Source organism: Vulpes vulpes, chromosome 8 (assembly GCF_048418805.1).
Source record: "Vulpes vulpes isolate BD-2025 chromosome 8, VulVul3, whole genome shotgun sequence".
Classification (NCBI taxonomy): domain Eukaryota; kingdom Metazoa; phylum Chordata; class Mammalia; order Carnivora; family Canidae; genus Vulpes; species Vulpes vulpes.
This window is the reverse complement of record NC_132787.1, coordinates 85,996,696-86,017,916: the sequence shown is the minus strand read 5'-3', so window position 1 is coordinate 86,017,916 and position 21,221 is coordinate 85,996,696. Positions and strand designations below refer to the sequence as shown.

Below are 21,221 nucleotides of genomic sequence, written 5' to 3'. Positions count from 1 at the left end.
ATAATAAAGTTTGATTTATAATTTAAGCACAGTAAGATTAACAATAATAGTAAAATAATTCTATACTGTAATAAAGATGTGAATGGGGTCTCTTTCTCAATCACCCTTCTGGTGGTGATGTTTGGTGATAAAATACCTGCATGATGTGATGAAGTGAGGTAAATGATGTAGGCATTGAGATGGAGTTTAGGCTACTGTTGACCTGTCAATCAAAGGATCATCTGCTTCCTAACTGCAGTTGACTGCTAGTAACTGGAGCCAGAAACCACAGAGAGCAGAACTACAGATAAGGGGATGCTACTGCAGTGGCATCTTTATCATCCTTTAAGACTAGGATAGAAGAAATATATATAGGCCTAATTGAACTGCTAAATTGAGAGGATTTACTACCTAATTATCTACATCAAAGGAAGGCAAATGTTTGATATAAAGGACCGGAGAGTAAATATTTTAGGCTTTCTGAGCTGTACAGTGTGTTGGTAACTATGCAAATATGACTTTGTAGCAATAAAGTAGCTGTAGACAATATCTAAACCAATGGACATGGTTGATACATAAACTGTTACACTGTCAGGAGGCCTGCTTATTTTGATCATCAGGCAGTAGTTTGCTGAAATAGAATGCTAGACTTGGGTAGATTGCCTCCTATCAGACAGGCACAGTTAAGATAGATAGCAGCCTGTCTCACAAAGACAAAAGATTAAGGAGCTGGGCTAGGGAGATAGTGATGTCTTTATTTTTCTTAGGCCGAGAAATTACTTCACCTTCTCTGGAGCATGGTGAGTTAAAGGGTAGATGTACTGGTTAGAATCTAGAAAGAGCATCTTGTTCTTCTTCCCCTGTGAAGGAGAGTTTACAGTGCATTAGAGAAATTTGAGTTTTTAGACTTTTCTGTGTCAAATTGAATTCTTTTGCTTTGCTGGTGTCATTTATTTCTTATCTTGGGTTGGGAGATAGAAAAGTGAAAACTAAAGAAAAGGTCAACCAATCAAAAGATAACAATATTGATCCACTAATATTGTATCTTATCTGTCAGTAATGGAGGGCTCTCTTTGTTGGGCCAGCTCTCTATGACCACAAACAACTCAGTACTGACCTCAGTAGCCCTTTTCTTTGTTAGACGTTTCTTGTTTAAAACAATTTATTAGAAGATGCTTTTGTAATTTGTATCTATTTCTCTTAATATTGTGTCTTTTGATTATTGTCCTATTTAGAACTGTGTCCCCCCTTTCCCATAATAACTTTTTAAACTTATGTAAAACTTTTCTTAGAGTTCATGTATTTCTTGGCTCCCCATGAATATATATACTCATTTGTTAGTTTGGTGTATGACTTTGACATCAGAATTTTTAATGATTCCCAGATAATGTTAATGTATAATCAAGGTTAAGAATCAATGGGCTAGGGCAGCCCCGGTGGCACAGTGGTTTGGTGCTGCCTGCAGCCTGGGGTGTGATCCTGGAGATCCGGAATCGAGTCCCACGTCTGGCTCCCTGTGTGGAGCCTACTTCTCCCTCTGCCTGTGTCTCTGCCTCTCTCTCTCTCTCAATAAATAAATAAAATCTTAAAAAAAAAAAAAAAAAAAGAATCAATGGGCTAGAGTCTAAATTATTCTAAAACTACTTTCTTAAGAATTAGTCAAGATTCTGCTTTTTCTTCCCTTTCCTCATTAAATAGGGAAAAATTGAAAATAAAAATTGCTAGAGAGTAAGGCTTTATTACTTTGATGGACAAATGCTGTGAATTGGGGAACTTCTCTCTTTGATGATTATCTGTTTGACTTTCAGGTAATGTTGTAAACATTAACAGATTTTCAAATAGTATAACAATGAACCATTCTTAGGAATGCAATTAAAAAGTTTTTAAAGATTTCACTTACCTATACATACTAATAGCTAGTGAACATTTCTCCTGATACTTTGTGTATAAAATCATAATTGTGTTTAATTTTCAGTATCACAGTCCCCTACTGGAACAGATGATTCACTTCTAGGGAGTTTACAAGCAGCGAACCAATCCAGCCAGCTTATTATACAGTTATCATCTGTCCCAATGTTAAATGTTTGTTTCAACAAACTTTTTTCCATGCTTCAAGTCCATCATGTTCAGGTATGATTTCAGGAGAAATGGTATATTTTCACACGTTATAGCCAGAGATGAAAAGAACTGGGGAGATCTTTCTCAACCTGACAGGGGTGATTTATTCATTATCTCAGATGGAAAAATATTGGAGATCCTTTGATAACCACAGATCTTCAGTGATAGGTTATTTATAATTTTTATGATTTTTAAGATTTATTACTGTAATTCTAGTTATATGTTATACACATACCTGTATTTAAAGACTTGAATCAACCTATTTTAACTTAGCAAACTATATGTATTAGGTAAATGATAAATTTTAATTCAGTTTAAATTTTGTTATGTCAAGAATTTTAAGATGTGTTTGCTTGCCAACTGAATTGAAGTAACCAGAGGAAATATTTAATAGAAAAATTAATTACTCAAAGGGATTCATTCATAAGATTTTTCTTTAAATAGTATTTCATTATATAATAGATACATCCCCCCCCCCCCCCATCCCCACCCGTCAATTTTCATTCTTTTTCAGTTGGAATCACTTCTCCAGTTGTGGCTCACATTGAGCCTGAATTCTAGTTCATCTGGAAACAAAGAAAATGGAGCAGACATTTTTTTATATAATGCTAATCGAATACCTGTCATTTCATTAAATCAGGGTAAGATTTATTAGAAGGAAAATTATTAACATAGATTAAATAAACTAAAAAGGCAACGTTAGGTTAATATTACCAAATTTTTGTTTGTCATTAGGCTTATAGTGTTTTAGTGGGGGGAAAACCCTTTTTTTAATTGATAATTTTCAGGAGAGAACAAGATCTTTTTCTCTGGTTTGTATTACCTTCTGCCTGTGTGTAACTAAAATTTGCAGTGTTAATCTTTGTATTGCCAAAAAATACGTTGTTCGTAAGCTGTTCTGTTGCCACTGGTGTTTCTTAAAAATGTGAATCAGCGCTAAGGGAATTGAAAAGTTGGAGAAGGATGTCCATTTCCTGTGGAAGTAGCATTAGTTAGCTCTTGGGTGTTTTTTTTTTTCTTTTGACAAGTGCAGGAATGTGGAAATAATGGGAGTAAAATAATATCCTTCTACAGAAATAGAGGTATCCTTTAGCTCTTGCTGCAGAAATCTATTTTAGTTATATATATATATATCTTTTTATTTTAGTTATATTTTAAGAAAAATAATGATCATCTGTTTCTGATGCTTTCTTCTTAGCCAGAGGTGCATGCTGTATCTTGCATTGCTTTCATAGGCTTGTCTTTCAATCTTAGTGACAGCTCTGTACAACAGAGCTCACAGACTGTGGCTCACAGTCCTACTTTAATCTGTGTTTTGTTGGCAAGAACCAGCCCAGCTTTAATTAATAGGTTTTCATTTCTTCCATTATACTAATAATCATTATAAATTATGCTCCCATTGTTATTTTAAATTTTGTTAATTGTGAAAACCATTATACATAAACAAGAATTGATGAGAAAGAAATAAATAACTGTTCATTATTATCCTCAGATACCTGGTTAGTATTCAGATTTCCAGTTGCCTCAACTATTAAAAAATTTTTTTAAAATTTGAAATAGAATCCATATAAGATCCATATATTTTCATTGTTTCTTTAATCCCTCTTAATCTGAATAGGTTCCCTCCTTGTCTTTTTTTATGCCCTTAACAAAGTCATTTATCAAAGAAGTTTGGTCATTTGTCTTTTAGGATTTCCTGCATCCTGATTTTTAGTGATTATATCTCCATGATGTCCTCTTGATTTCCTATGAATTAGTAGTTAGACCTGTATTAATCTGATTTTTTTAAAAAGGCAATTTCATAGATTGCCTTTCTTTTTACATTGTTTAGAATTTGATGCTCAGTCTTAAGAATTCATAATAATTCATAATAATCAATGCCCTTAATAATTCATTAAAGGTTTCAAAAATGCAAAAAGTCTGATTCTGTCACTATTTTAGTTGAAATATTTCCATAAAAAGAAAATTCCTTTCATAGGCTATTATGTCACCACCCTCTCTTGTACATTTGTATAATAGTGGCAGGGAAAATGCTAGAACTTTTTTTAAAAGTTTTTGTATTGAATTGGTTCACAAGCGGTCTATGTGCATGATCAGTTAGTTTCTTTAATAAATAATTGTATAAGTTATGGATTTTAAAATATTTTTTGAGTTATAATTATCCTTATTAATGGTAAATTTTGCCATTTGTGACCAGTAAGATGCTCCTTTCTTAGCTGTTGTTTTTATATTCTCCCTATGATTTTGTTAGCGTTTAATATGATAAATATTTCAGTCTGTGTGTATTACAGCCTGAAATCTGGAATCAGCCATTTTTAAAGGGTGTTTGAAGAGCACAGTCTGGGCAGTGTATTATTTTTGTACATTTTGACTTTGGCTTATCCAGCTGCCATGAGTACTTCCAAGTTACTTGGGCCTTGCAAGTGACCTAATTATTCTAGCTTGTACTTTTGTTGTGAAGTTGCATTGGTTTTCAGTGGTCTTACTCCTTCCCTGTTTTTCCAGTGTCCCCTATTATTTTCCGGTTTTGGTCTTGCAGAATGTGAAGATTTTTAGTAAAAAAAAAAAACAAACTATGTTACAGTAGAAGTGCCTGTAGTTGGAAAAGGACAGCACATTATTGTGATAACATTTTATGTGTTATGGGCTGAGCTTTAAACTTAGCTATAAAATATTATTAACTCTTAATGTTTTAGTGATGTTTAATGGTATTTAATATTATTAATATTTAATAATATTCAAATTATTTAATTTAATTAACTTCATTTCTATGTTTTGAGAACACTAGGTAGTTGATTCAAAGAAATAGTGTCATATTTTAAAATTTATTCATTTTATTCTTAATTCTTAATAAACATTTGGTTTTCCTTACTTAAAAGTTTTTCCCCTTTCTCTTTTCTGTATAGCATCAATAACTAGCTTTCTCACCGTGTTAGCTTGGTATCCCAACACTTTACTCCGGACATGGTGCCTTGTGCTTCATAGTCTAACACTCATGACAAATATGCAGCTTAATTGTAAGTTCAAAAATTTATTCCTTTAAACCTATTTATTCCTTTAAATTTCTGACCTGTACTTCTTTATTCTTACCTTCAGATTCTTAATATTTTCCCAAAAACTGATATCATTGTGAAAAAATTTTATACTTATTTGACTCTGTCTCTTCTGAATTTGTTCTTATATATTTATCTTAGGCTTTGTGCTTCCTTATTTTAATAAAATACTCTCATCTGCCAAAATCACCAGGTGAAATCATAGTTTTACTTTCTCAAAGCTTACTACTTATTAAAATAAAAGTGATTGCTTTTAGAGTACAAAATAAAAATAAAATGTTTGCTGTTTTATATTTTTCTTTTTAAAGTACCTTTGCCCTCAAAAAAATGATTATTAAATTCATGAACATATGATTTAGTTTACCACTAAAAGCTGTATTCATAGAATTATAATTGCTTTTTCTTAGATTGTGATAATAGGTTTTTCTACCTTCCTCTTTCTCATTGTAATTAAGATAGATATTTATGTAATTATAAATAATTTCTGCACCTTTTGATTAAGGAAATTTTATTGCTTTCTATGGCTTTATGTATCTTGAAGTCATGAAGCTATCCCTTCATTATATTCTGTAGTGTGTATTAATTTTTATTTTTCACATTTAAGTCTGGGTTTTACTTGGCATTCTTGAGATTATTGTGATAGAGATGAAAGTTCGCAGTAGACAGTAAGGCCTAGCCATTTATGAATTGAAGTCTTCATTCTGTCTATAGGTATGATAAGAAATGGGTAGATTTCATCCCCATTCTGTTTCTGGTTAATTTCATTAAATAGCTCTGTCACATTGATAAATGTCAACTTCAGTCATTATTTAGCATCAAAGTGCTGTTCCTCTTTTTTTTTTGTTTTTTCATTTGGAATATGTTTCCAAATATGAGCTCAAAAACATCACTGTCTCATATTCAAGATAGCTTTAACTCAAAGGATATTTTAATCAGTTCAGAAAACTGGTGTGTTACCTGTGTATCATTTAATAGTGTACAACCTTTATACTACTGACATGTAAAAGTGAATCGTTTTTGCCTAGATTGAACTTGGAAAGCAGGGTTAAGATTTGCCCAAAACGTAGATCTCTGTTTCTGAAAGAGGGAAATGATTACCAAGAATAGGCTCACCAAAAGGTCAGCAAGAATTTAATTCTTTTCCACTTGACTGTATTAAATAAGATGCATATTAAACCAGCTGTTTTTTATAGTCCCTTTAGAAGTTAGACAAGATAGATGAAAATAATGAGTCCAACACAGTCAGTACAGTAGTGATTCAGACACTTTTAATAAACTAGCTCAGAAATAGGTGAGTTTTCTTGAAACTAAGACATTTTAAAGACTACATTTCTGTTGTATTAGGGTCTATTTGTTAAGAGCTTTTTTCTTTTTTTAAAAAATGTTTTACAGCTGGTTCGAGCAGTACCATTGGAACTCAGGAGAGTACTGCCCATCTGCTGGTTTCAGATCCAAACCTGATTCATGTATTAGTGAAATTTCTTTCTGGCACCAGTCCACATGGAACAAATCAACATAGTCCGCAGGTAAGATGACTTCTGAAACCTAGTGATAGGCTCAGACTAGTCAATAAACATATTACATTTGTAAAGAAAAACTTAATGCACCTAATGCGTAAAATTGCTAAGGTATTAAGTGATACTATTTTATGTATCAATGTAATATAATATCTTTTGAATGATACATAATTAGTGATAACTGAAGCATAGTGAGTAGTAAATTTTTTCTTGATTTTTTTACTGTATTTTTATGAAGGTATACATTTTTGGCATTAAGTTTGGATAATTTAAGAGGCATTCTGAAAAAATATCTGTAAGGGTAGCATTTCAGAAATTTGGAATTAAAACATTTTTAAAAATAATGACCTTTACTAGCAAGATTGATAATTTAACTTAATCATTTTATAATATTAAATATATTATTTAACAAAAAATAAGTGATATTGCTCAGAGCTTATAAACACTTTTAGCCTTACTGTAAACTCCCTTTATGTCAAATAACTTCTTATTACATTGGACTGCCTTTTTTTTTTTTTTTTTTCTAATTTTTTATTTATTTATGATAGTCACAGAGAGAGAGAGAGAGGCAGAGACACAGGCGGAGGGAGAAGCAGGCTCCATGCACCGGGAGCCTGATGTGGGATTCGATCCCGGGTCTCCAGGATCGCGCCCTGGGCCAAAGGCAGGCGCCAAACCGCTGCGCCACCCAGGGATCCCTGGACTGCCTTTTAAAATATTTCTACATTTTCTTTTTACGTAAAATTTATATTTAATGTTCATGGCGTCTTTTTAGTGGAGGTGATGCAACATTATCATCTTTTAAACATTATCAACTTTTAAACTTACCATCTTAAAAATTATTCTCTGGATTTGCCATTAGGCAAATTCTCATTTAGCTGACTTGTCTGTAATAGTGGCATCCTTTCTAATGTTTCATATATTCAGTAAGTTTTTAAGAGGCTTCTGTGTGCTAGATCCAGGTATCATTCTAGGTGCTGGACATAAAAGTAGTTACCAAGGCCAAGACTTCTTGGAGCTTAAATTCTATTGGATACATTTAGTCAGTGCTCTCATACTGCATATACTTTGATTCTGCAGATCATAAAGAAAAAAATGAAACAAGGATGAAAATAAGAGAAGAAACTATTGTAGTTAGATGGGGCCAGAGTTTTATTGGAAACAGGCATATTATCAAGTGACTATTGTACATAGAGATTTATGAATTTGGAATGTGAAGATTCCTGGGATCATTGATTCTAACTTTATTATTTTACATACAAGAAAAGATGCTTTATTTGCATTGCCCACAGTTATACGACTTATTACGAGTAGTGCCAGCTGTTGGAGAGCATGCTATTGCATAAAATGGAGATTTCTTTTCTTCCCACTTTTGATTTTTTTAAAGGCATAGTAAGTTATTGAAATTCAGACTTTCCTCTGATATCTTAATTTTATATAGGAAGCTTGATTAAGAATGCTATGAAATTAAGTTTATCTAACTACAAACAGTGTGAAGAGTTATATTACATTGAATTTTACCAAAACTCCTCACAGGTTTTGTGATCATAGCAAATTGGGATAGAATAAAATCATATAGAGAAGTGTTACAAAACATTCCAAAACATACCTCAGATTACTTTGTATGGTTCTCACCATCATTTCTTTCATTGATGACAGTGAAGTTTGAGAAAGCATTTTTTAATGAAATGGTACGGGTTTGTTTTTACCTCTAGAGTTTTTCTTTGTGGTTTTATTTTTTTCATTCATGTTAGTATTTGCTTGCTAGTCATTAGAAGCATGACTATTTGTGAATCACTTAACCTCTTTGAGTGCTTCTGTTTTGAAATAGGTAATTAATAAGATGGTTTGTGAAAATCAGTGCAAAAGGTTTTTTTGTACTTTTGAAATCATTATGAATGCATTTCTTGTGTAATTCAGGTGAATTTTTTTTGTCTTGTTACATAAACCTACTATAAGTTCTAAACCATAATGATAAAATTACTGACACTAGAATTTATAGTTTTCAGTTTAAAAGAAATATATTTAAAAAGTTAATTGGGGGATCCCGGGTGGCTCAGCAGTTCAGCGCCTGCCTTCTGACAGGGCATGACCCTGGAGTCCCGGGATCGAGTCCCACATCAGGCTCTCTGGATGGAGCCTTCTTCTCCCTCTGCTTGTGTCTCTGCCTCTCTCCTCTGTCTCTTTCTCTCTCTCTCTCTCTCTCTCTGGGTCTCTAGTGAATGAATGAATGAATAAATAAATAAATACTCTTTTTAAAAAATTAAAAAAATAAAAAGTTAATTGGTTTTCTGATATCACTGTTAATATTTTCATTCTTCATATGAAAGGTTAAAAGAGTATAGTGCTTGACTTGACAATACCATTTATAGAATTATTCATTTAAAAATTATTGAAAAGTTTTCATTTCTCTTCAGGTTGGTCCAACAGCTACACAAGCTATGCAAGAATTTCTTACCCGATTACAAGTGCATCTTTCTTCAACATGTCCTCAGATATTCAGTGAATTTTTGCTCAAGCTGATTCATATACTTTCTACAGAAAGGTAAATTTCACTGTATACATTTATTCCTTATATAAAAGTAATATGTGATCCTTCAGAGAAATTCCCCCTTGGTTGGAGGTTTATCTTAGAACAGATTAGCAGTATAGTAGGAATTAAGAGGGAAGGATTTATCCATTTCTCTCCTGACTATTTTCATTCCATTTTATTATAGTTCTGATTCTTGAACTCTATGAAGAAAACATAGTGTGTCAGATCTCTGCTTGCTTTTAATGCTTTCTTCATAGATTAGTGAAATTTACTTGAAATTGTTTAAATTGTTCTAGAATACAGAGAGAGTATTAAAGCTACCAAAGATTTTATTTGAAACCAATTTGTAAGAAAACCTGAAAAAAAGAGCTAAAGAAAGAAAATTACGGGGCGCCTTGATGGCTCAGTCATTTAAGCATCTGTCCTCTTGGCTCAGGTCATGATCCCTGGGATTGAGCTCCTCATGGCTCTCTGCTCAGAGGGTGTCTGCTTCTCTCTCTCCCCCTGCTCTCTCTCCCAAGTAAATAAATCTTTAAAAAAAAAAATTACATGTCAGTCTCATAGAGAAATCTAAATAAATTTACTAACAAAATCAGGCAGCATGCTAAAAGAATAAATTGTGACCATGGGGGGTTTATTCTTAAAATGCATGAGTGGTTAAATATCATAATACATATCATATTAATGAATTATTATCTTCATATTGTAAGACATTTCATAAAATCTGACATTACTTTCTGATGAAAATTTCCTTTTTAGAGAGCAAGAGTGAGAGATTGTGGGAGTGGGGTGGGTGGGAGGGGCACAGGGAGAGGAAGAGAGAGAATCCCAAGCAGGCTTTATGCCAGTGCAGAGCACAACATGGGGCTTGACCTCAACCCTGAGACCATTACCTGAGACGAAATCAAGAGTCAGACGCTTAACTGACTGAGCCATCCAGTTGCCCCATGTTTTCTATATTTTTTAAGAAAGTCTCTGGTATCCTGAGCAGAGCTTTTAGGTAAAATAATTATATGACTGAAAAATAGCCATCCTATTATAAAGAGGTCATTCAATTTTATCAGGTAAGTGTTTGCAGATACTTTCTATTAGTCTGTAGATGGTATTTTCATTTTCTTAATGGTATCCTTCAGAAAATAAGTTTTCTATTTTGATGAAGTCTTACTTGTCAGGTTTTCCCTTTATATATTATTTTTGTGCCATAAAAAGAAATCCTTAAAAAAAAAAAAGAAATCTTTGCCTAATCCAAGGTCATATAAATGATCTGCTCTATTTTCTTCTAGAGATTTTATAGTTTTAGTTTTTAGGTTTATGTTGCATTTGGGTTAAAGTTTATTTTTTTGCCTGTGGATGTCCAGTTCCCATGCCATTTATTGCAAAGACTGCTTTTTTCATTGAATTCTCTTTGTATGTATTTTAAAAAATCAGTTGATCATAATTGTTTTGCTCTGTTTCTGGACTCTCTTCTGTAGAATTGTTGTCCCTGTCTATAATTTTCCAATACCTATTGCCTTGATACCTTCATAGTTTCTTGAAATCTGGTAGTGCAGATTTTCCAGCTTTATTCTTTTTTAGAATTGTTTTGGCTATTCTCATTACTTTGCTTTTCCATATAAGTTTTAGAATACATTTATTGATTCTTGTCTGCACTGCCCAAAATAAAACAAAACAAAAACCCTGCTGGATTTTAACTGAGAATGCATAGATTTACAGATCAATTTAGGAAAAATAATATAGCCTCTTTGGATTTTTCTTTGTCTACAGTCACGCGGTCAGTGAATGAAAACAGTCTTACTTCTTCATTTCTAACAAGTATGCGTTAGTCCCCAAACCCTGCCCTGCCTCCTTTCTTAACGCCCTGGTTAGACCTGCAGTATGATTGATTGAAGTGATTCAATTTGCCCTTTTTATTTTTTTTCTCTTACAGAAGTAGAGATCTTTCAGAAGTAGAAATATCATTAGATGTAGCTTCCTTTGTGATGCCTGATACCAAATTGAGGTTTTTTTGTGTTTTTAACTTGCTAAGGTTTTAAAAAAATCTTGTATTAACTCTTGGATTTTGCAAAATGCTTTCTCTACATCTTTTGAAAACAATCATATGTTGTTTCTTGTGTAGTCTATAAGCATGGTGAAATTACATTGACTGCTTTTTTTAAAAGTGTTGATCATTATATATTCTAGGATATACTCCACTACTCACTTGTTCATGATGCAGTATCATTTTCATACCTTAGTGAATTGAATTAGTTAACATTTTGTTTATTTTGAATATAGTTTATGAGGGATGTTTGCATTTTTATTATAATGTCTTTTTTTTTTTTTTTAAGATTTTATTTATTTATTCATGAGACCCACACAGAGAGAGGCAGAGACATAGGCAGAGGGAGAAGCAGGCTCCCTGCAGGAAGCCCAATGTGGGACTCGATCCCTGAACTGGGACCACACCCTGAGTCAAAGGCAGACGCTCAACTGCCAAGCCACCCAGGCGTCCCTAATGTCTAGTTTTTATGTGAAGTGTCTGTTTTTTATATCAAGGTAATCCTGAACTCATAATTCAAGGTGTCTCTTTTTTCTGCAAGAGGTTGTGTGAAATCGGTCTTATTGCTTACATAAATATTTGATATTACTCACCCCTGAGTAATACGGAGTCTGGAGTTCTCTTATAGGGGAAATGTTCAGTTTCACAAGTGAATGATTATTCAGGCTTTCTATTTCTTTTTGAGGGACATTTGGCATTTGCATCTTGAATTTGTTCATTTCTTCTATATGTCTTTTTTTTTTTTTAAGATTTATTTATTTATTCATGAGGGACACAGACTGAGAGAGAGGCAGAGACACAGGCAGAGGTAAAAGCAGACTCCTCACAGGGAGCCCAATGCGGGACTCAATCCTGGATCCCGGGATCATGACCCGAGCCGAAGGCAGGTGCCCAAGCGCTGAGCCACTCAGGCGTCCCAATATATATGTCATTCTTGCTAGAAGTTTATCACTATAACTGATATTTTCAGAGAAGCTTTGCGTTGCAATTCAATCCAGTTCTGAGACTTTCCAAAGTCAGCATCAGACTCACAGGGTTTAAGTCTCCAATTCTGTAAGACCACCCTCATTTGAGAGGACACTTGTAAGTCCCAGGTCCCAGGCTGCCACACTTCTGTCACATTTGGACACAAACCAAGGAGTTCTCACAGTAGTCTCTTCAGTTTTGATAATTTATGAAAATGACACAGAACCCAGAGAAAAAAAACTTAAGTTACATTTACTGGTTTGTTATAAAGTATGTAACTCAGGAACCGCCAAACAGAATAGATGCATAGGGCAAAATGTATGGTAGGGAGTTGGGGCTGTTGGGTGCCTATGAATGGCTTTGAACACCAAGGGTTTTGTGTTATTACCTTCACATACACCAGGATTTAACAAGTCGTTAAATATTTGAATGTTTCCAGTGTCTCTTCTCAAATTCTGCCATGGGAGAGCCAATGGTCCTTGGAGGTGCCTATCTTTTCATGGATTTCAGGCTCTCCAATGGGTTTATGTGGCTTTATAGTTAGTTTCACTTTCTTTTGTTAATTTGGGGGCACTATTCTCTCCACCTTTTTATATTTAGGCATGAGCAGTATTTGAGGGCATTCATTCATTCATCCATTCATTCATTCCGTAGAGATACAGAGGTAGAGAGGCAGAGACCTAGGCAGAGGCAGGAGCAGGCTCCATGCAGGGAACCCGATGCGAGACTCAATCCCGGAATTCTGGGATCATGTCCGGAGCCAAAAGCAGATCCTTAACCACTGAGCCACACAGGCGTTCCTAGTTGAGAGCATTTGATCTTGATGCACAAGAATTATTTGACTGAATCTTAATTTTTGAAAATCATAATCAGTAGGGAATGTTTGAAATAGTACCATTTGAGGATATGAAAAACCAGAGCTTATTTTATGAGGAGTGTTATGTGATGCTAAAATATTTTAGTCTGGAGTTTCAAAATCACCTCTTTGATTTACTTGTCCTTTAATTTTCTATTTGGAAGAGAAGTCATTTTTGATTTTGTGTAAAAGGAGAAGAGGATAAGAATGACTTAGGAAGAAATGGAAACCATTTACTGCAAAATGAAACAATGAATACCAGGAGTTTAATTGCTATTTTAGCTTTCTTGTGTTGTGGTGGTTACTTTTCAAAAAGTTAAGCATAGATTTTTAATCCTCTCTCTTTTTCTGCAGGGGTGCTTTCCAGACAGGCCAAGGACCTCTTGATGCCCAAGTAAAGCTCTTAGAATTTACTCTGGAACAGAATTTTGAAGTTGTTTCCGTTAGTACTATTTCTGCTGTAATCGAGTCTGTCACCTTTTTAGTGCACCACTATATCACTTGCTCAGACAAAGTAATGTCTCGAAGTGGATCTGATAGCTCGGTGGGTGCTCGAGCTTGCTTTGGGGGACTCTTTGCCAACCTCATTCGTCCAGGTGATGCAAAAGCCGTTTGTGGAGAAATGACAAGAGATCAACTTATGTTCGATTTGTTAAAACTGGTTAACATTTTAGTACAGCTGCCTCTTTCAGACAATAGAGAATACAGTGCAAGAGTGTCTGTGACCACCAATACAACAGACAGTGTTTCAGATGAAGAAAAAGTCTCAGGAAGCAAAGATAGTAATGGAAGCAGTGGTAGTATTCAAGGATCACCTGCATATATTGCTGACTTAGTGTTAGCCAACCAGCAGATTATGAGCCAAATTTTGTCTGCTCTGGGCCTGTGTAATAGCAGTGCCATGGCGATGATAATTGGTAAGTATTTAAGAATATTTAATCTTATATTGTTTCGGGAATTGTAGCTCTTTTCTTTAGCAACATATTGATTCATTTTTTTTTCTATTACCTTATAGTGTAAAGCTACTTTATTGCAAACTTCTTTGTATGATGCAAGTGAAAACTTTTATTGAGTGGCTATCAATAAGTGAAATTGTAATTAGGAAGAATTTTAAATGTGAATTTTTTAAAAATTGGAAAGTACTAACCAAATGACTAGCAGTTTCTTAAATTAAGAAAAAGTCAGTCTTATAAGTAAAGTACTACAGTTTATAGTTGTATATCTCTAATATTTTAAAGATGAAGAATTTCACATTAAATTTTATATTAGGGAACCAGTAAGGTTTATTTACTCACATTTTCTTAAATGAAATATAAAATTTTATCTGAAGTGTGACAGTTTCTGTGACACATATATCAGTGTAAAATTTCTAAACTGTTGCTTAACTTTTCTGCTTGCTTGAAAGCTAATATCTTATGTTAAGTTTTTAAAATAATTAAACTTCTGTAACTTGTGACAAAATTCATTCTAGTCTACCTTAATTCTTTGTGTAAAGGAAACAGTCATCATATCTTTTTTTTTGTAATTAGATGAAGTACAGTTACATACCAACATCATTTACTTTCTCTCCCGTTTCCTTTCTTCTTTATACATAGCTAATATGTAAGATGACGTTCCTCAGTTGTACAACAGAGCAGCAGCTTTTTATTGTCAGCAGCAACAGAGATATGTAAGAAGATATCCAAAAATATGCTTTACTGAATGCTGTGATAAATAACTCAGTTTCTACTATATGTATATGTTCTACACACATGTACACACATATATATAACTGTTACATATCGATCCTTCAGTGGTTTCAGGAGAAATGACTTTTTAAGCCTCTGTTTTAATTATTATTGGTTTTTAAGGGTATATGTTTTTGTAAAGGTGTCATCTTTTTATTTAAACTAGGAGCAAGTGGACTACATCTTACCAAACATGAGAACTTTCATGGTGGGTTAGATGCCATATCGGTTGGGGATGGATTATTTACCATACTGACAACTCTCAGTAAAAAAGCTTCTACAGTCCACATGATGCTGCAGCCAATTTTAACCTACATGGCCTGTGGATATATGGGCAGACAAGTAAGTTCAACCTAGCAACTATTTTAGTAATGTAAATAACTTCTAGCAATGGGAATAGAGAATTGTTTGTAGAACAGAGAACCAGGGCTCACATCATGTATTGAAAAAAGAACAGCAGCATCAGGTAAGAACTATAGACTATTGATAGAAATTAAAATGTAAAGTTTCTAGAGTTGATATTGTCAAAAATGACCACAGTGATATGAGAGTAAAACATATTCTTAAATTTTAGATATTTTCCCCCATTGTCTCAAGAAGTAGGTTTTCTTTTCCCCTAGAGATAGCATAGTTGAATATGAAAATGTTCTCTGTAGTATGAAAATACTACTAATATGAAAATCTAATGCAACTTTTTTCAAGCTATGTTGCATGTTTCTTTCAGCTAAAAGGGATTTGGATAATTTTAGAAGAAAAGTAGGTTATGGGATACCTGGATGGCTCAGTGGTTTAGCACCGTCTTCAGCCCAGGGTGTGATCCTGAAGTCCTGGGATCAAGTCTCACATCGGGTCTCTGCATGGAGCCTGCTTCTCCCTCTCTTTGTGTCTCTGTCTCTCCCTCTCTCTCTGTCTCTCATGAATAAATAAAATCTTTAAAAATAAATAAATAAATAAAAATAAACCTAAAAAGAAAGAAAAATAGATTAGAATATTATTGCTTTTTATCTTTCTTATAAAATGAAATTGTAGGAACCAGTGTGATTATTTTAACTTTAGCCCATTTACAATGTTTTCAAATATGTTTGCTTTTAAAACGTACTTTCTCGGGCATCTGGGTGGCTCAGTTGGTTAAGCATCTATGTCTGCTTTCAGCTCAGATCATAATCCCTGGGTCCCCAGATTGAGTCCCTCATCAAAGCTCCCTGCTCAGCAGGGAGTCTGCTTTTCCATCTCCCTCCGCTCCTCCCTATGCTCTTACTCTCTCACTCTCTCTCAACTGGATAAATAAGATCTTTAAACAACAAGAGAAAAACATACTTTCTTGAAGAGTATTTTGTATGTCAGTGTAAAATTATTTTCTTATATTTTTATTGCACATATATGTATATTTCTCCATGAGTAGATAAAAAGATTGAGAAGAATCAATATTTAAATGAAAGTAGTGTCGGGATCCCTGGGTGGCGCAGCGGTTTGGCGCCTGCCTTTGGCCCAGGGCGCGATCCTGGAGACCCGGGATCGAATCCCACATCGGGCTCCCGGTGCATGGAGCCTGCTTCTCCCTCTGCCTGTGTCTCTGCCTCTCTCTCTCTCTCTGTGACTATCATAAATAAATAAAGATTTAAAAAAAAAAATGTTAAAAAAAAAAAAAGAATGCATAAATACTTGAGAAATTTAAAAAATAAAAAAATAAAAAAAAAATAAATGAAAGTAGTGTCTAATGAAAGATAAAATCAAGGCACGTTAATTTAAGCTCAAAAATGATAATAGTAGGTATAGACAGATGCTTTAGAAAAAGACTCTGAATTCAGAGAGGAGACTACACTTCCTTTCTGATTCGGGTAAGATTTCTTATGTATTTTGGCGGATATGTTCTATTTAGTGGTTTAGATTAAGACTACCATTTTAGAATAATTAACTATAGAAAAATATTATACTTAATAAGTTTAATTGCTCTAATTCACAGGATATTAATAATTATGATTTTAAAGGTATGATACACATGTGGGTTTTTGTTTTTGTTTTTTTTGTTTTTAGGGCTCTCTTGCTACTTGCCAGTTATCTGAACCATTACTGTGGTTTATTTTGAGAGTATTGGATACTAGTGATGCCTTGAAAGCATTCCATGATATGGGTAAGATAAATTCCAAAAAATGTCATTTAAGTATCTTCATTTGACAGTGTATGATCTCATTTTTGTAGTGTTCTCCAAAAGATGAGTAATGTCAAACTATCTAAAGATAATTTCATTTGACGTATTTTGTAAATTTAGGTGGCGTTCAGCTCATTTGCAACAATATGGTTACTAGTACAAGGGCTATTGTAAACACTGCAAGAAGTATGGTATCAACTATTATGAAATTTCTTGACTCTGGTCCAAATAAAGCTGTTGATAGCACTTTGAAAACAAGAATACTAGCTTCTGAGCCTGACAATGCAGAAGGGATTCATAACTTTGCACCTCTGGGTAAGGAAAGAATTATTAAATCTTATTGGTATGAATTTATATAGTTTATTAACTGGTATGAAGCAGAAATAGTCGAAGTAAGGTGATTATGTTACAATAACACCAATTACAAACAATTGTTTTTAAAGATAGTGGTTTTTGAAACTTTCTGTTGATTAGGAGGAAGCACTTACTGGTTCCTTAGCAATCACATTTGTCTTTATTGCTAGCTTAAATAGTTTAACAATTTGTAAACTAAATAGCAAATTCTCATGTCAGTTTTCCCTGTAAATGTTAATCAGTTTAAAGGACTTGTTCCTTCTTATTTTGGGTGATTTTTTTTTTTTAAGTAGCTTCAGATTTAAATAGTTACTGCTTTTCTGAGTTTACACAGTTTCTTTTATGTATTTCTTTTCATGTTTCTAAACCATGAATATTGACAACTAAGATAAAGGTCATTATGTTAAAGTTGAAGGTTGTCTTGAACATTGTAAATTGTTTGAGAATTGTGCTAGATTTGTTGTTTCTACTTTAGTTTTCCTTCAATATGTGGTACAAAGAAATTAGGCTATAATTAATAATGAACTTGTCATCTTGCAAGTTGACTAGATGTCCTGATGTTTTGTGACTACTGTGACAAATCATGCTAAATGTACTAATAAGTACATTTGTAACATCGTATGTTCAAGGTTTTAGCTAAATTTTCTAGTTTTAATTATTATGGTTTGAATGGTTCTTGATGCTTTATTTGGTTTCTTCTACAAAGTTTTTTATTATATTTAAAATATCTTCAATAGGTACAATTACATCTAGCAGTCCTACTGCCCAACCAGCTGAGGTGCTTTTACAGGCCACGCCACCCCATAGAAGAGCTCGTTCTGCTGCTTGGTCTTACATCTTTCTGCCAGAGGAGGCTTGGTGTGACCTTACCATTCACCTTCCTGCAGCAGTGCTTCTGAAAGAAATACATATCCAACCTCACCTTGCATCTCTTGCAAGTGAGTAATATTTTTTTGTAAAGAATCATTATGAAAATAAATTGTAATCAAGAAACATTTAAGAATAAGAAAAATATTCAGGGCAGCCCAGTTGGCTGAGTGGTTTAGCACTGCCTTCAGCCCAGGGCACTATCCTGGAGACCTGGGATCGAGTCCCCACATCAGGCTCCTTGCATGGAGCCTGCTTCTCCCTCTACCTATGTCTCTGCCTCTCTCTCTCTCTCTCTCTGTCTCTGTCTCTGTCTCTCTCTGTCTGTCATGAATGAATGAATAAAGAAGAAAAGAAAAATATTCAGCAAACAGTGATACCCTTAGGTATGATTCCCACATTGCTTAATTTTGAAGTTTTTTGTATAATATTCAACATTGCCACCAAATCATATCCCATGAAATGAATTAGCATGGCTATTCCCCTCAAACAAATAGAATGTTTCATGAAATCCAGATACATATATTTCAGTTATATATAATTTTGCCTTCCCTTTCCCCCCAAGTTAAGCTGTTAAAAAAAAAAATCACCAGGTTAGGTGATTAAGTTGAGGTGAGGTAGTTTACATACCCATAGATAGCAACCTTACTTTGTCTAGCCCTGTCCTCAGTGCTAGTCCTGTAATGTGAAATTAGCTTAGATTTATTTGTTAGATAATACAAATTATTATTATTATCATTACCCTTCCCATTGTAAGATAATTACACGTTAAGAATTGTTATTGTAATAGTTTGAATATTTGTGATTTTCAGAAAAATTTTTAAAAGATATTTTATTTATTGAGAGAGAGAATACGTGCTCACGAGCACAAGCAGGGCTGGGGTCAGGGAGAAGCAGACTCCCTGCTGAGCAGGGAGCCCAATGCAGGGCTCCATCCTAGGACCTATGTTTGGGAACTTGACCTGAGCCAAAGGCAGATGCTTAACTGACTGAGCCACCCAGGCACCGCTGATTTTTAAAATTTGTACCATATTGAGTATCATTCATTCGATGCTTTTTTTCACTGAATATATTTTGTTGTCACTTTGCAAGGTAAATAATTCAAAAGAATTTTTAGAAAGCAAGTTTTACATTAAGAGGAGCAAGAACTCTTTCAAGTATTTATAAAGGAATGTGAGAACTGTTTTGCATTTTTGATCCCCAAATACTTTCAGTATAAGCAGTGATTTTTACAGAATTGTTGAATTGTCACATTCATTTATGTTGACTGATTAATTTTAATTGTTATCAACAGTCATTCAATAATTGGATGAAGAGGTGTGGGAAACTTTGTAGATCTCTGGCATATGTGGAAGAATAAATTTTTCCACTCGGAAAATTAACTACTATTATTTAATATAGTTGTAGAATTCACACTTCTTAGATAAAAACAGATATAATATATGAATATAATGGCAAGAGGAAAATGCAGGAATTCATAGTGTTTTAACAGATCCAAAATAATTATATTACATGGTAAAAATGTAAGTTGATATAAGATGTAGAAGAAAATCTAAGATAAAGACAAGATTGCTTTTATTTAGGAGGAATAAGAGTGATCCATGTAAATGGTGGCTTTAAAGTGAGGCTAGAATTTGCATAGGGAAACTGAGATAGAGGTTACAAGGAAGAACTCTGTTCATTTTAAAAAATCACTAGGTTTGGGGTGCCTGGGTGGCTGAGCTTCCACATCTTGATTTCAGCTCAGGCCATGATCTGAGGGTCATGAGATTGAGCCCTGCATCAGGCTATACATGGGGCTTGGAGCCTGCTGACGATTCTCTCTCCCCCTCCCCCATTCCCTTTGGCCTGCACTCCATCCCGCTCTGCTTACTCACACCTCTTTCTCTCTCTTAAAAAAAATATCACCAGGTTAGGTGCTCACTACTATAAATGTGCTCAATAAAACATTTCAGTTTTATTATTGGATTGGAGCAGAAATTGAAGATATATTTTGTTCCAGGGGAAATAACATAGCCTTTAGAATCAAATATGGACTTGAATATAAAATGTGCCCTGGTGCTCCTGGGTGGTTCAGTTGGTTGAGCATCCGACTCTTTTTTTTTTTTTTTTTTTTTAAGATTTTATTTATTCATAGACACAGAGAGAGGGGCAGAAACACAGGCAGAGGGAGAAGTAGGCTCCATACAGGAAGCCTGACGTGGGACTCGATCCTGCATCTCCAGGATCACACCCCAGGCTGCAGGCAGCGCTAAACCGCTGTGCCACCGGGGCTGCCCACATCCAACTCTTGATATTGGCTCAGGTCATGATGTCCCAATGGTGGGATGCGGCCCATGTCAGGTACTGTGTTCAACACGGGAGCCTCCTTTAGATTTTCTCTCCTTTTCCCTCCTGCTCACTCACTCACTCTCTCTCAAATAAATAAAATCTTAAAAACAATGTGCCCTTTGTTCATGTAGGAGTTTGAATTACTTAATCTCTTTGACTCTGCAGTTTGTGTAAAATGTGGATACTTGTCTTAAAAGTGAAGATTAAATTTCAGAATTGATATGACTTGTCTAGTTCTCAGTGTAAACCCAGCATGTAATTGGCATATAGTATAAGTTACTTCTTAGTTTCACAATTGAAATTAAAATTAAAATCAAAGATCAGTTTAGTTGATATGTTTATTATGTGGGCTTCCGTATTATGTTAGAAATAATTTTCCCATATTACTTCCTTGAACCTACTTAAATTTTAGCAGAAAATAATTTAAAATCTTTTAGATGTTTGGTTAAATTTTGAAAGGGACTTAAATTACTAGAGGCAAAGCAGGTTTTAAACTCAGCTGTATTAAAAATCATTGCAATATTATAGTAGTGAAATAATGATTTGATAGAAAAGCACTTTGTTTTTATTATATTCTTCTTTCCAAATGACTAAACAGTAAACCATGGCCTCTTAATCAGATGTCTTATATTGTTGGTGATAATTATGAGTAAAGTAGAAATAATAGAGCAATTGCAAATTTGGCAGTCTTTTTTCTTTTTTTTTAAGATTTTATTTATTTATTCATGAGAGA

General features: G+C 34.0%; 1 protein-coding gene across 30 annotated transcripts in view; it reads left to right on the top strand.

The window, feature by feature from the left end:
• Positions 1 to 21,221, top strand: part of BIRC6 (baculoviral IAP repeat containing 6) — a 228,936-nt gene that overhangs the window by 110,592 nt on the left and 97,123 nt on the right. For all 30 annotated transcript variants that reach the window (XR_012003181.1, XR_012003179.1, XM_072767366.1 and 27 more), the window contains 10 exons: positions 1,955 to 2,109; positions 2,612 to 2,738; positions 5,004 to 5,114; positions 6,543 to 6,676; positions 9,085 to 9,212; positions 13,415 to 13,977; positions 14,954 to 15,129; positions 16,822 to 16,918; positions 17,057 to 17,251; positions 18,028 to 18,228. Coding sequence is in view for 28 of the 30 variants with exons in the window: in XM_072767366.1 (XP_072623467.1) it covers positions 1,955 to 2,109; positions 2,612 to 2,738; positions 5,004 to 5,114; positions 6,543 to 6,676; positions 9,085 to 9,212; positions 13,415 to 13,977; positions 14,954 to 15,129; positions 16,822 to 16,918; positions 17,057 to 17,251; positions 18,028 to 18,228 (1,887 nt within the window). In the remaining 2 variants the exon portion in view is untranslated. The remainder of the gene's footprint in view (positions 1 to 1,954; positions 2,110 to 2,611; positions 2,739 to 5,003; positions 5,115 to 6,542; positions 6,677 to 9,084; positions 9,213 to 13,414; positions 13,978 to 14,953; positions 15,130 to 16,821; positions 16,919 to 17,056; positions 17,252 to 18,027; positions 18,229 to 21,221) is intronic.